The sequence below is a fragment of the Talpa occidentalis genome, unplaced genomic scaffold (assembly GCF_014898055.3).
Source record: "Talpa occidentalis isolate TD23 unplaced genomic scaffold, MPIMG_talOcc4v2.1 talOcc4.13, whole genome shotgun sequence".
NCBI classification, from domain to species: Eukaryota; Metazoa; Chordata; class Mammalia; order Eulipotyphla; family Talpidae; genus Talpa; species Talpa occidentalis.
The window spans coordinates 39,064,114-39,078,948 of record NW_023601322.1 but is presented as its reverse complement, the minus strand read 5'-3'; the positions used below and the strand labels follow the sequence as shown (position 1 = coordinate 39,078,948).

At 42.6% G+C, this 14,835-nt stretch overlaps 2 protein-coding genes across 5 annotated transcripts in view; one reads left to right on the top strand and one right to left on the bottom strand.

Moving 5' to 3' along the window:
* The window catches only part of TMEM241 (transmembrane protein 241), a 158,193-nt gene extending 154,801 nt beyond the window's left edge, over positions 1-3,392 (bottom strand). For all 3 annotated transcript variants that reach the window (XM_037508735.2, XM_037508736.2, XM_037508737.2), the window contains exon 1: positions 3,249-3,392. In XM_037508735.2, the coding sequence (XP_037364632.1) occupies positions 3,249-3,320 (72 nt within the window). In that variant the 5' untranslated portion in view covers positions 3,321-3,392. The remainder of the gene's footprint in view (positions 1-3,248) is intronic.
* The window catches only part of RIOK3 (RIO kinase 3), a 49,032-nt gene that overhangs the window by 12,260 nt on the left and 21,937 nt on the right, over positions 1-14,835 (top strand). The window contains exon 1 of one of the 2 annotated variants that reach the window (XM_037508739.2): positions 11,772-11,982. The exons of the other annotated variant lie outside the window; for it this stretch is intronic. Within the exon in view, the coding sequence (XP_037364636.1) occupies positions 11,920-11,982 (63 nt within the window). The 5' untranslated portion in view covers positions 11,772-11,919. Of the gene's footprint in view, positions 1-11,771; positions 11,983-14,835 lie in introns of those variants that run through there. 2 annotated transcript variants of the gene reach the window in all.

Genomic DNA, 14,835 nt, shown 5'->3' with positions numbered 1-14,835 from the left:
CAGCAGGCAGGGGTGCCAGGAGGCCAGGAAGCCTCCTGAGCCCCTGGCAAGTCTTTACTCTGGGCTTCTCTCTCTCTCTCCTAGCTTTCTTTCTCCCCTTCTCTCTCCTGCTTCTTTCTCCTGCCTAAACTTCTGCTTCCACTTCTCTCTGTGACTATCCCAATACTCTTCCCATGGTCCACAGAAGTAAACAAGTCAGCTTACAAAAACCTAACAACTGCAGGTGCCCCACCAGGCAGGGCACTCCTAATGGTGGGAGGTCCCAAAAGCCTGAAAACCATTTACCCTACAAGGTCAGAGAGGCAGGAGGGTGAAAGAATTCACCAGAGACAGAGCAGGGAGCACAACAGGCACACTGACTGAAATACACTGCTGAGAGGAGCAGCGGGCAAATCAGGAGAGATCTGCGGAGCCATGTGGGAATCTCCCTGGCCTGACGGGAATCGAAACCATGCTGCAGAGGCTGCGGACAGCTTCACAGCACAGGTGCTCAACTGTCTGAGCCACCGGGGAGGCCTGTGATTTCTTAAAACAAATTTTCTTCCTACAAATAGAAAAGGAAAGAGTTCAAAGAGACTACTACCTAAGACATATGAAAATAAAGAAAGTAGCATTTAGAGTCTTCTAAAAACTGGAAGAGAGGATCCTTCACTGTTTCTAAAGAAAATTATCTTGGCAAAAATTAGATGCAGGAACAAAAGTTTACAGGGTGTCCACTGCACAGCTCCCTTCCCCTCCTCTACCTGGTCCAAACCCTGCTGCCAGAGAAAGTTTGACTGTCCTGGTTGAGAAGATTCTCCAGGTTGAAACAAGGACATAGCTAAGAATTACACAGACACTACCAGAGTCCAGGACCACCTCACACACCCCTGAGTCTTGCATTCCTCTCCATCACTTTTAAAGTCACCTCCTTCATATAATCTTCCCCTTCATATAATCTCCTCGCTGGCTGTTCTCTTCTGCCCCCTGCTGTTATTATACCACAGCTCAACCCAACAGTCCTAACCCCAAACCCTGAACCATCCTGGGAAATGCAGAAAGATGTCGCTGTGTTACTGTTTAAATTCTGAGGGTGTCTTTAGGAATCTATTATTTCTGTTACTCATGTTAGATATTTCTAATATGGGTAATATTAGGAATAATATTATTCTTAATATACCAAGTTTTGTTTGTTTTTGTCTGGTACTCTGAGACATGATACACAAGGCAGGTACTCAATCTCTATTGCATTTTTTAATAAAATGATGTAGTGCCCCAATAAACACAAAAATAATGCCACAAATGCAACTTTGTATCCAGAGGGGTATTAATTTTTATGACATAAATGTTATCTGCTATTGAATTTTTTTTGATACACTTTTTTAAAACAATGCCATAGCTTGTGGGTTTTCATGGAAGACCTGTTTCTCTGCCCCTTCTGATGAATTTTGGAGATAATTTTAAAGTGAAATATCAATACATTCATCAAGTTAGCTAGACAAATTAAGATTAGCTAGAGAAATTAGAAAGGCGAGGATTTCACAAATTCACATATTTCTGAGGTAGTGCTACGAAAAATTCTAGTTTAACTACCTGTCCTATAATGAAAAAACAAATCTGTGAGATGCTAATAATTACTGTGTCATACCCCAAGGGTTAAAGTAAAAGATTGTGTTTCTTTTCCCACCTCATTCCATCAAAGAGTTAACTACCACTTACTTTTTGGAATATTTACCGTGATGTTAGGTATTTGATCAATCACCCTACAAACATCATTTAGATTAATCCTCACAACTCTCTGAAGAGGACTTTTTCCCACCCAGAAGCAAAACTTTTTTTCCCCAGAAGCCAGCTTCATTTATAATATTTCAATATTTGGGGATATAATAAAATCACTAGAGATCTAATTTCTAATCAACTTTCTTTTCTTTTTTTCCCCTAAGACCTGGAAAATAAAATTTCATTGCCTTGCTTATAAGTCTTCCAAAAAGAAGACAAACAATAAGTTAAAATTTCAGTTAAGGTTGCTCATTTTTGATGAGTTTCTTTCACCAGTTCACTGTTGTCATCACTTACCAGATGAGAGATTACACTTTACCTTCTGCAAAAACTGTCTAGATAGCAGAGAACCTGTGCCTATCCAAACAATTTTCTGTGCTTTATGTTGACTTGATTATATTCTTAATTGGTGAAGAGGACTTTTTAATCCCTTCTTAAAGTTTACAAGTTTAAGTTTAGCGAGATTTAAGTCTCAAAGGCCAAGTACACGGAGCAAGGATGCAAACCCATCACTGACTCCCTGCAAATCTGTATTAATCTTTAAAAGCCCATGGCCATAACAAAAAAGATAACTGGACAAGGAATGGAGTTTAGGCCCATTGTTTGAATATACTGAAGACGAACACGTATAAGGAAATGCTCTTTGCGAACGGTTCTTACACACGAGCAAGAAGGGCGGTGAGGGGGGAGGATAGAGTGAGGAGAGAGCAATTGAGACCCCACAATGGAGGAAGGCTGTCCTGGGTAGAGCATCACCACTTGGCTTGGTGTCTAGCCCAGAATCCAAAATAGGAGGCGTTGCTTCACACTAGCATACAGGGGGTCCCACATTTTCTGCATGGTACCAAATCCAAGGCCAGTTTCCCCCTCTTAACAAAACAAAAACATGGTAGTACTGCTTTTCTGCCTCTTCGTAAAAAGGGTTTCATGTCGTTAATTTAAACAAAATTAAGTTTTCATTTTAAGAATAATTCCACGAAAAAAAATCTTGCATACACTGTAAGTGCCTGGGATGAAGACATAAAAAATGGGTTTGGGAATGGTGCAGGAGCGATGGGTAAGAGCTGATATCTCCCCATTTAAAGATTTCTAGCATATCGTGGGGTTCTGGAGTAGGGGCATGTTTTTAGAAAAGAGGGCACGATGTGTTTGATTTTTTCCTCCTATTCCTCCTCTCCCCAGAACAGGAGCCAACTGCTTTCAATCCCTTAAAAGTATCCACACAGCCCAAAATTAAGTTCCTGGGAATTTGCTAGTCAAAAAACGCAGTTTCTAGCAAGACTGAAAAAAGGATGCTTTACAGGCAGGGAAACAGGCACAACAGGGTCCAACAGACTGTATTTCCAAAGGTGCATGACATGCAAAGTCGGCCTCTTTATCAACAGGAAAAGAAATGATTAAAAAGGTGGAGGCTGATTTGTTTCATGGACGACTATGGATCTCAAATCTCCCACGCTCAATCCCCGCCTCCCCGAGATCCGCCCCCTCACCTTGTTCGTGAGGTAAGAAGCCAGGTAGCACATACAAAAGGTGACCCCAACCAGGCAGTTCTTCAAGCACATCAGTGAACTCACGCCCCAGCCCGAAGGGACCTTGCAGGATCCCCGGCCGCCACCCGAATCCGCGCCGCGGCCTCGCCGGGACAGCCACGTGGCTCCCAGCTCCGCCAATCGGCGCAGAGACCAACCCGCCCCCCCCCCCATGCTGGACCCCTTTAAAGGGGCCGCGCCTGCGCAGGCCCAGCACTGGCAGTGGGCGGGGGACACAGCTGTGGCTGTGCCTGGGGAGTTGAGATTCCTCCCTGCCGCGACCGCCGGTAGAGAAGGGGCAGAGAGGGGTCACTGTGAAAAAGTGGCACTTGATAAATGTGGAAACGAAGTCGTTTACGAAACTACTCGCCACACCCTAGTAAAAAGAATGTTTAGAGCTGTTTCTAAACTGTGGGACCAAAATGTTATCTGTGCTTTACTCAGTTTTCTGCATGGAGTTTGTAATGCTTTTTCAAATGATCCCAAATAGTTAACAATAAATGATACTTTAAAAGGAGGGAGACAAAGGGGCATGGACTTTAAAATGAATATAGCTTTATCTTTTTTCTTTGAAACAGTCCACTATGGTAACATTTCCCTAAAACAAGAAATACTTCCAAATGTTAAGTTTTAAGCACAGCCTCTAGTTCTAATCACTGAAGTGGAAAATTGGCTTGCTTGTGCTTCTAGCAAACAGTAGCAAATATACAAGAAAACATATTCGTAGACATTGTCAGGAACTAGAGAAGCAATTATTTCCCATTCCTGTTCTATAGAAACACACCAAAACAATATGTTTTTTTAAAAGATTTAGTTTTATTTATTTATGCATACAAGAACTGGGGTGTAGGACAGAGATGGGGGTTGGTGGTGAGAGGATTCACTAGAGACAGAGTGGAACCCAGAACAGGCAGATCTACTGAAATACATTGCTGAGGGGAGCAGCAGGGAAGACAGAAGAGGTCTGCTGCACTGTATGGGTATCTCCCTGGCTGGAGATCAAACTCATGCCTCAGGGGCTAGAAATAGCTTGAGACTTTAACACCTGTGCCACCAGAGAGGCCCAGAAACATACAAAAAAAATTTTTTAAATACCACATACAGCAGGAAATCTTCATTCTTTTATATTGTACTTTCCCTATGTATTATAAATATAACTTTGCTTATCAAATATATTATCCAAGCAAACAATGGATGTGTTGTCTCTACATAAAGATAAATAATTATTGACATTGAGTTAAATAGTCCTTACAAAGAAAATTTTGCCCAATAGAATTTGATTAAAATCAGTAATTGCTATTTACCTAAGATTCCTCTGAGTTCTTTAAGTAAATGAACAAATTCAATCGAAGCCTTATTATTTACTAGTTATTACTGAATTGATTCTCTTTGACAAAATTTGCTTAACAAGCAGAAACAACAAGAACAGTAAAGAACGATGCAAGTAGAAATTGACATGTACAGCAAAGTGATGATAGATCTTATCAGAGGTCTTGGTTTTTTCAAAGGTGCATTATTCTGCTCCATGGAGCAAACTAAACTAAGAGCAAATAAAAAGAAAATAAGTAGGTCTTACACTGACAAACAAGATGCTACGTATTAGGTTGAGGTAGACTTTCTACACAAAAAAACAGATTTCACTGCTTATATTGTTGACTGAGGTATTTGAAACCAAAGGGTTATAGTTCCTTATTTTTATGAAGGAGCCACAAATGCACAATGAATGTTGGGGGGAAAAAAAAGAGGGGAGCTTGGGTAAAACAATACCTTGTAGTGTTTTCCTCCCACACATCTTTTTTGATAACTAATTTTGCTGACATCACGCATGAAGAATTCTCAAAAGAAAGCAAAGCAGCAGCATTTGTTCTTGGCAACTCCCTAAATTTCCCTTTAAAAAGACAGAACATCAATGCCTTTTATTAATTTAGATATAAAAATCCCCAGAAAACACTAGAAATTTGAATCCAATGGCATAAAAAAGGAATATACACCATGACCAATTGTGATCTATCTACTTGGATAATGCACACTTTACATCCAGTCAATTAATGTAATACATCAAAACAAAGACAAAGCCACATGATCATTTCAATAGAAAGCAGACGAAATTTAATACTTCTCCACATTAAACAAAAAAAAAAAAACCTGGGGGGCCTCCCCAGTGGAGCGGGGGTTAAAGTCTCAACACTATGAAGCTATCCCAGAAGTTAACCCACATGGTGCAGCAGACCTCTCTCTCCTGTCTCACCCCCTGTTCCCCTCAGCAGTGTATTTCAGTAGATGTACCTGTTCTGCTCCCTACTCTGTTTCTGGTGAATCCTCTCTCATACACACATCCCTCCCCCGCCACTCCACTTTTGGTCTACACCCCAGTTCTTGTGTGCATAAATAAATAAAAATAAATCTTTTTAAAAATTTGGGAATAACAGGAAGCTTCCTCAATAAGATAAACTTCCTCAGCCAGATAAAAGGCACCACGAAAACCCTGCACTTAGCAGGGACTTCATTATGAAAGATAGTGCTTTCCTCCCTAAGATCAGGAACAAAACGTTCTTGCCATTCCTATTCAACACTGCATCAGAAGTTTTAGCTAAGAGAATACAGCAAGAAAATAAAATGAAAGGTATCTAGCTTGCAAAAGAAGTAAAACTAGCTCTATTACAGATGACAAGAAGTTGTATATAGAAAATCCAAAATATCCACTGGTGAATATTATTAGAATAATTAATACATGAGTTCAGCGGGGTTAAAAAACACAAGATCAATATGCAAAAATCAATTGAATTTCTATATACTTGCAACAATCTTAAAATTAAGGAAATAATTTCTTTAAAATAACATCAGGGGCCTCCCTGGTGGCGCAAGGGGTTAAGCATAGCACTATGAAGCAAACTGCAGCCTATGCAGCATAAGTTTGATTCCTGGCCATCCAGGGAGCAACCCACCAGGAGCAGCAGTCCTCTCTTGACTCGCCCACTGCTCCCCTCAGCAGTGTGCTTTGGTCAATCTGCCTGTTTTGTTCCCCTTTCTGTCTCTGGTGAACCCTCTCACCCCCCATATCTCTGGCCTGTACCCTAGTTTTTGTATGCATAAATAAATAAATCTTTAAAAAAAATCAACAAGAATAAAATATGTAGGAATAAGTTTACAAATAAGTGAAAAGTTTATATTCTGAAAACTACAAAGCATTATTAAAGAACATTGAAGAAGATCAAAATAAATGAAAAAACATCCTATGTTCATGATTAGAAGATTCAATATTGTTAAAATGGTAATGTTCCCCAAATTGATCTGTAAATTCAACATAAAGCCACATTAAAATTCCAGTTTTTCGGGCCTCTCCGGTGGCGCAGCGGTTGAGCGCTGGGTTGCGAAGCTGCCCATGGCCTCTGCGGCGCCGGTTCGATCCCTGGCTGCTCCCCGGCCACAGGAGGGTCCCACATGACGCGCAGACCTCTCCTGCCGCCCGCTGCTCCCCTCAGCAGTGTGCTTCGGTCTTTCTGCCTGCTCTGCTCCCCGCTCTGGCTCTGGTGAATTCTCTCACCCTCCCGTGCTTCTGACTGTACCCAGTGCATGTATAAACAAACAAACAAACAAATAAATAAATAAATAAATAAAACATGCCTCTTAAAAAAAAAAAAAAAAATTCCAGCTTTTCTCTGCAGAATTTAACAAGCTGGTCCTAAAATTCATATGAAAGCAAAATATTCTGGAAAAAGAATAAAGTTAAAGAACTCAATTTCTCCACAAAGTTCAAAACTGTTAAGTCCTTCATGAACCTAACAGATACTTATCGTAACATTCCTACCCTAGTAACCTGAAAATTCTGAGTTGCCAAACTTTCCTGTCCTTATGCCTGGTCTTCTGTGCTTCTTTACACCTAAAGTAATTTTAGTGTTTCTAGTCTTCATGGCCTAGTTGGAAGAAATCTCTTCCATCAAAACCTTTCCAGATCCCACCAATCCATGATTAATCCTAAAATGTACTTGTCTATCAATGCCATTTAATCATGTACTTGTTTGAGAAATTTGTTCCATTATTAGTGTTATTGTATGAATAAGTTATCACTCCAATTCAGCTACAATCTCAAAGTTCTTTGTTTCTCCCATAGGGTTCTAGGAGTTTGTAAGCTGTTATTAAATATTTATTGTCTGAAACAGTTATTTGACAAAAACAGATTTAATTTAATTTCTTAAAGATTTATTTATTCATGCATACAAGAATCAGGGTACAGGCCAGATGTGTAGGAGGGTGAGAGCATTCACCAGAGACAGAGTGGGGAACAGAACAGGCAGACTGACTAAAATATACTGCTTAGGGGAGCAGAGGGCAAGGTAAGAGAGGTCCGCCGCACGATGTGGGTGTCTCCTGGCCGGGATCAAACCTGCTCTGCAGAGGCTGTGGACAGCTTCACAGCGCTGCGCTCAACTGCCTGCACCACCAGGGAGGCCCTTTAATTTTATTACTAACAACTAAAGAACTTTATTTCCAATTCCCTTCAGAAAATGATCCCATGTGGTTAGACAGTGCAAATTCTAGAATATCTTTATTTCTGCTGAGCACCAGAGTTTATCAACAGATACTATAGGGAGGATACCTGAAGTTAAATCCTTTCAACATTCTCCTTGTCATAGAGCCTAAGAAGGTTTGCATCTGATGATTGTAAATCTGATTATGTGTTAACAATTTTAATTGCTGTGTGTTGTGTGTTTAAATGTTAAGGTATATACCTAATGTCACCAAATACATGCTGCTTAAAAAGGAACACTATAGGAAATATACAATATTTATAAAGTTTACAATTTACATATACATATAGGAAAAGTGTGGTTTACAATAAGAGCATATAGTCCTGTCATTTAATAGTGAGTTCTTGAATGGGATAATGACCGTTTTGCTGTAAAGTGGAATTAAGGATTAAGGCAAGGGGGCCTCCCTGGTGGCACAGCGGTTGAGCACTGGGTTGCAAAGCTGCCCGCGGCCTCCGCAGCCTCCGCAGCCTCTGCAGCGCCAGTTCGATCCCCAGCCGCCGGGCGAGGGTCCCACATGGCGTACAGACCTCTCCTGCCGCACCTGCTGCTCCCCTTAGCAGTGTATTTCATCAGTCTGCCTGTTCTGCTCTCTGCTCTGACTCTGGTGAATTCTCTCACCCTCCTGCACTTCTGACTGTACCCAGTGCTTGTATAAATAAATAAATAAATCTTTAAAAAAAAAAGGATTAAGGCAAGGCTCTACCCTTTCCTTTCCCCCTACCTTTTATGGCCCCTTGCCCTTTTTTTTTCCCCAGTGCTGAGCTTCACCTGAAATATCTCACATTCCCCTGAGCATGTGCCTTTTCAGATGTTCGGTTCTCAGTAGAATCTTTTGCAGGAGCTATTGCTGCAAAAAGAACATAGAACCATCTAGAGCCAACTTAGAACCATACAGCCAACTAGTTGCAAGGAGTATGTGAGTTCCTGAGTAGAGGCACACTCTGAAGGAAACTGCCCCTAACCAGGCCTCTCCCTTGTTTACTTTAAAAGCAACTCCTCTCTATCCTCCTGTTTTCCTTCTTCCTCCGTCCCCCTTGCTTATAACTGACTCTCCAGATGCTTTTGGGGGAACTTGAGAATTAATTGCGTCACCTCTCCAGCAGAATTCTGTGTCCCTTTGGAGATAAAGATAGCATCAGGGCAAGCCTCTACTTGCCATTAAGCCTGTTACCTCTGCTGGAAAAGACAAACACTGTAACTCAGGATGCCTACTTCGCCTGGCTTCTCCCAAGAAGTAGGAATGAGAAGCCCCTCACTCCCTTTATGTCCTACAACTCCTTTTATTCCTTTCCTCAGAATATAATCACGGCAAGTTCGACATGCCATTCAGGGGGCCAGCTTGATTAGAGAGCTAATCCAATGACTCTGTGACTGTGTGACCCTCTTATTTAAGAAACCCCTTTGTGAAAAGATATTCCCGTGGTTCAGAGTTTGACTTTCTGCAGAGTTGGTTTAGTCGTTCAAAATTTCACAAACACTGCTTACCCCAGAACTCCATCTAATGATGAATTTACTTTGCTTGTCTCCACAGCCTGACCTCTCTCTTCCTTGTCTCACATAAAACCTGAATGTCCTCTGGGACTATTACTTCTCTCTGGTGTCCAGGGCAGAAAACACGGTCGGAACTCTTTACCCTTCAGTCCATCTCCCAAATAGAACTCTACTTCTGCCTCCTCAGGAAAATTGGCTGTCATCTGGCATCCCTAACAATCCCCCTATCATTCTCTAGGCTTCCTTACCAGCATCAATTACCAACCTCTGGGCTACAATCTGCACATTCTCTTAATGATACCAGAATTGTAGGTTTTCAGACCTAGTCTCCCAGCCAGGAATGGCTACCGGGCTGCAATGGCAGTGCTGAGTCCCAGCCACTAGACCACCATGGGTTGGTGTCTCACAAAGCTACAGCAGGAACTTCGCAGATGCTCAGGCAAGCAAGCAAGAAGAGGCAGGTTTCTTTAGAGAAAGAAAAAGTTTATTGAGGAGAAAAGGAACAGAAATAAAGTGGGACTCCCAGTCCCACTTGGAACTCTGGTTCCATTGGGAACCAGACCAGGGAGGGGTAAGGGAGTCAATGTGGAATTGTGTCTCAGGGAGTATTTATTCTAAAGCTCCACCTGTCTCTTTGTGATTGGTTAGTTCTGGGTGGTCTCCCTCACTGCCTAAATGTCTCAGTGCCCAGAGCTAAGTTTGTGTGTCCCTGCCCTTATCTTTTTTCTTTATTTTCCTCAATTTGGAAAGTCCTGTTGACCTTAGTCCTGGGGTGTTTGATTAGTCCCCTTTGGAATTTGTGGCCCTCATCTCTGGAGCCTTCCTTAACTCTCCTGAAGTCCCTGCACTGTCCTTGGGGCTGCCTAATTATCCCTAACATGCCCTAGGATTCATTAAGATACTGGTACCTGCTCACATTCTTCCACTCCACACCCAGCCCTGCTATCATACTGGGCAGTTTCAAGGTCCATATGGCTAAGCCATCTAACATCCTGGAATTTTGTAATGAACATATAAAACTTACCAGTAAAACTGAAAATATTAAGGTGCCTGCGAGCACTTGAGTGAAAGTAGCTGAGGCCACATACTGAGTGTTAAAGACTGATAAAGCAGATGGTGCCTGAGCCTAAACCTGATAAAAAGGCATAAAAGGAGCAGCTACCTGAAGCAGACTCAGAGCAGTCCTAAAAACTGGCTTGGAGCAAAGGACTTGCCAAAGGCTACTCTTCCGAAGTCCAGCTCGCTGCCTCCCTTTGGACTCAGACTTGCCCTCCAGCCCAAACCTTTCCTCACCTGCTCCCCAGTTCAGCACACTGCGAACCAACCTGCACTTCCCGGCGCTCCCCACTACCCAGTGGCCTGCTCCCTGACTGCCTGCTCCCTGACAGCAGCACAGTGGCCTATCAGCTCAACACCCTGCATGACCATCCGCACTGCCGGCCATCAAGTGCCATCGAGTCTAGAGACTTCCACTTCCACGGCCTAAGGACTTCCACCTAGGCGGAAGGCACGGCTAAGACTCGTGGCAGCTGTCTTCAAAGGTACTTTGGGAACTTGGGGTTGGATTGCCTGTATGAACTTAAGTGTGTGTATGACCAATATAGGAATAAAATTCTCTTTGAGAGCCAACTTCTGACTGAAGCTTATCTATCATGCTCGCGACACATTTTAATCTGATCCCTCAGCTAAGTCACCTTCACTATTGCTTCATTGTGGCTTATTTTGAGAATAACCTGCATCTGCTTTCTCTACAACATCTTTGATATTGCTCATTAAATGTCTTACTTCATCATCACTTAACAATTGTTAAACCAGTCCTTGACTCATTACTAACTAGTCTAACCTCATATAGTCAAAGCAATTTAGGGGCCTCCCCTGGTGGCTCAGCAGTTTCGCGCTGGGCTGCGAACCTGCCCTCAGCCTCTGCAGCGCCGGTTCTATCCCCAGCCGCTCCTCAGCCACCGGGCTAGAGTCCCACATGGGGCGCAGATCTCTCCTGCCGCCCGCTGCCCCCCTCAGCAGTGTCCTTCGGTCCTTCTGCCTGCTCTGCCTCCCCGCTCTGGCTCTGGTGAATCCTCTCACCCTTCTGCGCTTCTGACTGTACCCAGTGCTTGTATAAATAAATAAATAAAATCTTTAAAAAAAAAAGCAAGTCAATAAAGTTTAATTAGAGGCAGCGGGGCTGTGGACAGGCAGGGAGAAGGAAGGAGAACGTGGCCGCGGGAGAACACAAGCCGGCCACAGGATGCCACTCCCGGCCAGACGAAGCCGCTGCCGCCCCTGCGCTGCTCCACACGCTAGACTGACCACAAGACCCCGCCGCAGACAGCGACCGGAAGTCCAGCCCCCAGGGGCGGGGGAACGTGATGACTGCCTGGACAGAGGGGCCAATCAAAAGCGACAGTCTCCGCCCCGCCCCCAAGAGGGCGGAAGAGGCGAGTTCTAGTTCCGGACGCGGCCACCGCCGGCGTCGCCGCCGCCATCTGTCATCTCAACTTCAACACCAGCAAGCCCGCCGCCCCTGCCCCGCTGCCTGTCTCCTCTGCTAAGGCTGCTTCGCCGTTGTGCCACCTCTCTGCTCTGTTCTCGTTGCGCACTTCTTTCCTTACATGGATCTAGTCGGAGTAGCGTCTCCTGAGCCCGGGCCAGCGGCGGCCTGGGGTGCCAGCAAGGTGAGTGGCTGTCGGAGCTGACGCATCTGCCTGGACTGGTTCTCTCGGGGGGCTCGGAGGGAGTGACAGGCGCCGAAACGGCTCCGCTGGTGACTTGGGAAGTTCTAGGCGGGAGCCCAGCGAACTCAGAAATGGGGGGCGGGCGGTCGGGTGGGAGTGGCAGGGACGGGGAGGGTGACCGGGGCTGCCAGAGGCCCCATGTCTGGTTCTGCCCCTTGTTTTCCAAAGGCCGTAGCGAGTATCTGGGCAGGACTTGCTTAGAAATGCTGGCAAGCATGATCTTGTTTTTCATCCCAGTGAGTCAGCTGAATAATAAACAGCATGATAGGGCTGTGGTTAGGAAGCCGTTGCCTAATTTGACAAGTGTGGTTATCCTGACTGGGCAATTTCTTGTTTTCGAAATATTAAAAGATAAACCCAGTCACACTCTCCCTCCCCCAGATCTATATTCAGTTGTGTTCTACATATTGTAAAACAATTAGGAATTCTCATCACCTGCTTGCGTTTTAACATTGAAACTTTTTTGTAATGGCCCACTCTTACATTCACGTCACATTGGTTTCTGGTTTTCAGGCTGCTCCGTTTCATAATCTCATTGGAAGAATAAAAGATTGCCACTTTATTGAGGGTTTGCTTGCAATCAAGAGTGCTTCCTTTGAGAGTTTGTGTTCCTCAAATTAAGGTCGTGAAGAAATCCAAATTTTAAAGCTACATAAATGTTCTTTACTTCCTAACATTGTTAGCGAAAATTTTTTTTTTTAAAGATTTATTTATTTATTTATTCATTTATTTATTTATACAAGCACTGGGTACAGTCAGAAGCGCGGGAGGGTGAGAGAATTCACCAGAGCCAGAGCAGGGAGCAGAGCAGGCAGAAGGACCGAAGCACACTGCTGAGGGGAGCAGCGGGCGGCAGGAGAGGTCTGCGCGCCATGTGGGACCCTCCTCCGGTGGCCGGGGAGCAGCTGGGGATTGAACCGGCGCTGCAGAGGCTGCGGGCAGCTTCGCAACCCAGCGCTCAACCGCTGCGCCACCAGGGAGGCCCGTTAGCGAAAATTTTTGTTCCACTTAAAGAGTGCTAGTTGTGAACAGGCAAAAAAAAAAAAAAAAGAGTTAATTAGCTATATTATAAAGGAAAATTAATTTGATAAAAGTTCTCATGCAACTGAAGGAAGAAAGCTATGCTACTGGCAAGTGTAGTTATACACTTGTTATTGTTTGTGTGTGTGTCTGTCTATTAAGGTCTTGTTTACAAGGCCAAATGATCAGCAGGCATAAAAGAACAAAATCAGTACATAGACACTAATAAATACATACTTTGCGTGTTAAATTCCCCCAGGTAATTATCCATAAAGGCAGGCAGAAATCTCAAATACATCCTAACCTCAACAAATTTCACTTTCAAAACTAATTCAGCAATAAAATATTTGATGTTACCTCCTCAGAACTATAAATTTCATTTTCATCGTTCAACAGCCACAAAAAAATCACCCTGGGGTTTATTAATGTCCTATTGGGAAGACAGTGTTTTAGCAGGCAAAACAATTTGGAAAAAAACTGCAAGTATCACTTAATCCTTTCCTTCTCTAACCTCTTGGAAGACTGAAATGATTATAGAAGGGGGTAAAGATTTGAGGAAGGCCTTGAAAATGGAAGACTGTTAAATGCTGTGATTCTAAAACTTTTTGATCAAGACCTTTTTATACTCTTAAAAATCAAGGACCCTAAACAATTTCTAATTCTGTTGGTTATATCTATTGGTATCTGTCATTTCATAAATTTAAAAGATATTAAGTGATTTTAAAGTTATGTTTAAGTAACATGTTTATATCTTAAAAATCACTATTTTTCTCAAACAATTGAAGAGAATAGTACTATTTTGCATTTTTGTAATTTGTTTAATGTGTCATAATAGAAGACAGCTGGATTCTCCTCTTTTTCTTTCAACCTGTTGCAATATGTGTTGGTTGAAGTATCTGAAGAAAATTCATCCTCACAGATCTGTACATTATAGTAGGTATATTTGAAAATGAGTAATAAGAACACACTAATAAAAACACAGCATAACTGAGAACTGGGTTAATTTCTAAATGCAATCAAAAAAGATAAACTCATGCAATTTGCAGCAACATGGATGGAGCTGGAAGGGATCATGCTCAGTGAAATAAGCCAGAAAGAAAAAGAAAAGTACTGGATGGTCTCACTCATAGCAGGAATTTAGAAAATCTAAATAAGAGACCAGGAAAAAGACTAATTATAATAAAGTAAAAATCAAAATCAATAAGCAACTATAAACCAGACACATGGGGGGGGTGTTGTATGACGAGTATAACCAAGATGAAAATGCATACATTGTGCAAAAATGAAAAATGATGTAAAAAATATATAAAATTAAAATTTAAATAAATATGCATATTTATATTCTATTTTTGAAAATTCTGAAAAACACAAGCCCACAGTCTATAGCCATTAGAGTGCTGTCATAGTGTCTTCATTATAAACTTTGGAAAACTCCACTCCACCCGAGGGAGAAAATGAGAATAGACAGTGCCTTAGTACTATTATGAAAATAATTTGACCTTACAGACACTTTGAAAGTAACTTGTTCCCATCCCCAGGATTGTGATAAAATGCTATTATGGACAAGAATTTTAGGAGCTATTCCAAGAAGGAAAGATTGGCAAACTGTAGGCAAAGGTTAGGAAGTGGTCACTCATTTGAAAAGAGAGTTTAGTGGTGTTTCTGAAAGCTGTCAAGGTTATCGAAAACAAGGAGAGGCTGAGGAACTCAAGCCAAGAGAAGCCTAAGGAGACATGACATGACTAAAATGGGTCCTGGAATAGAGAAAGGACA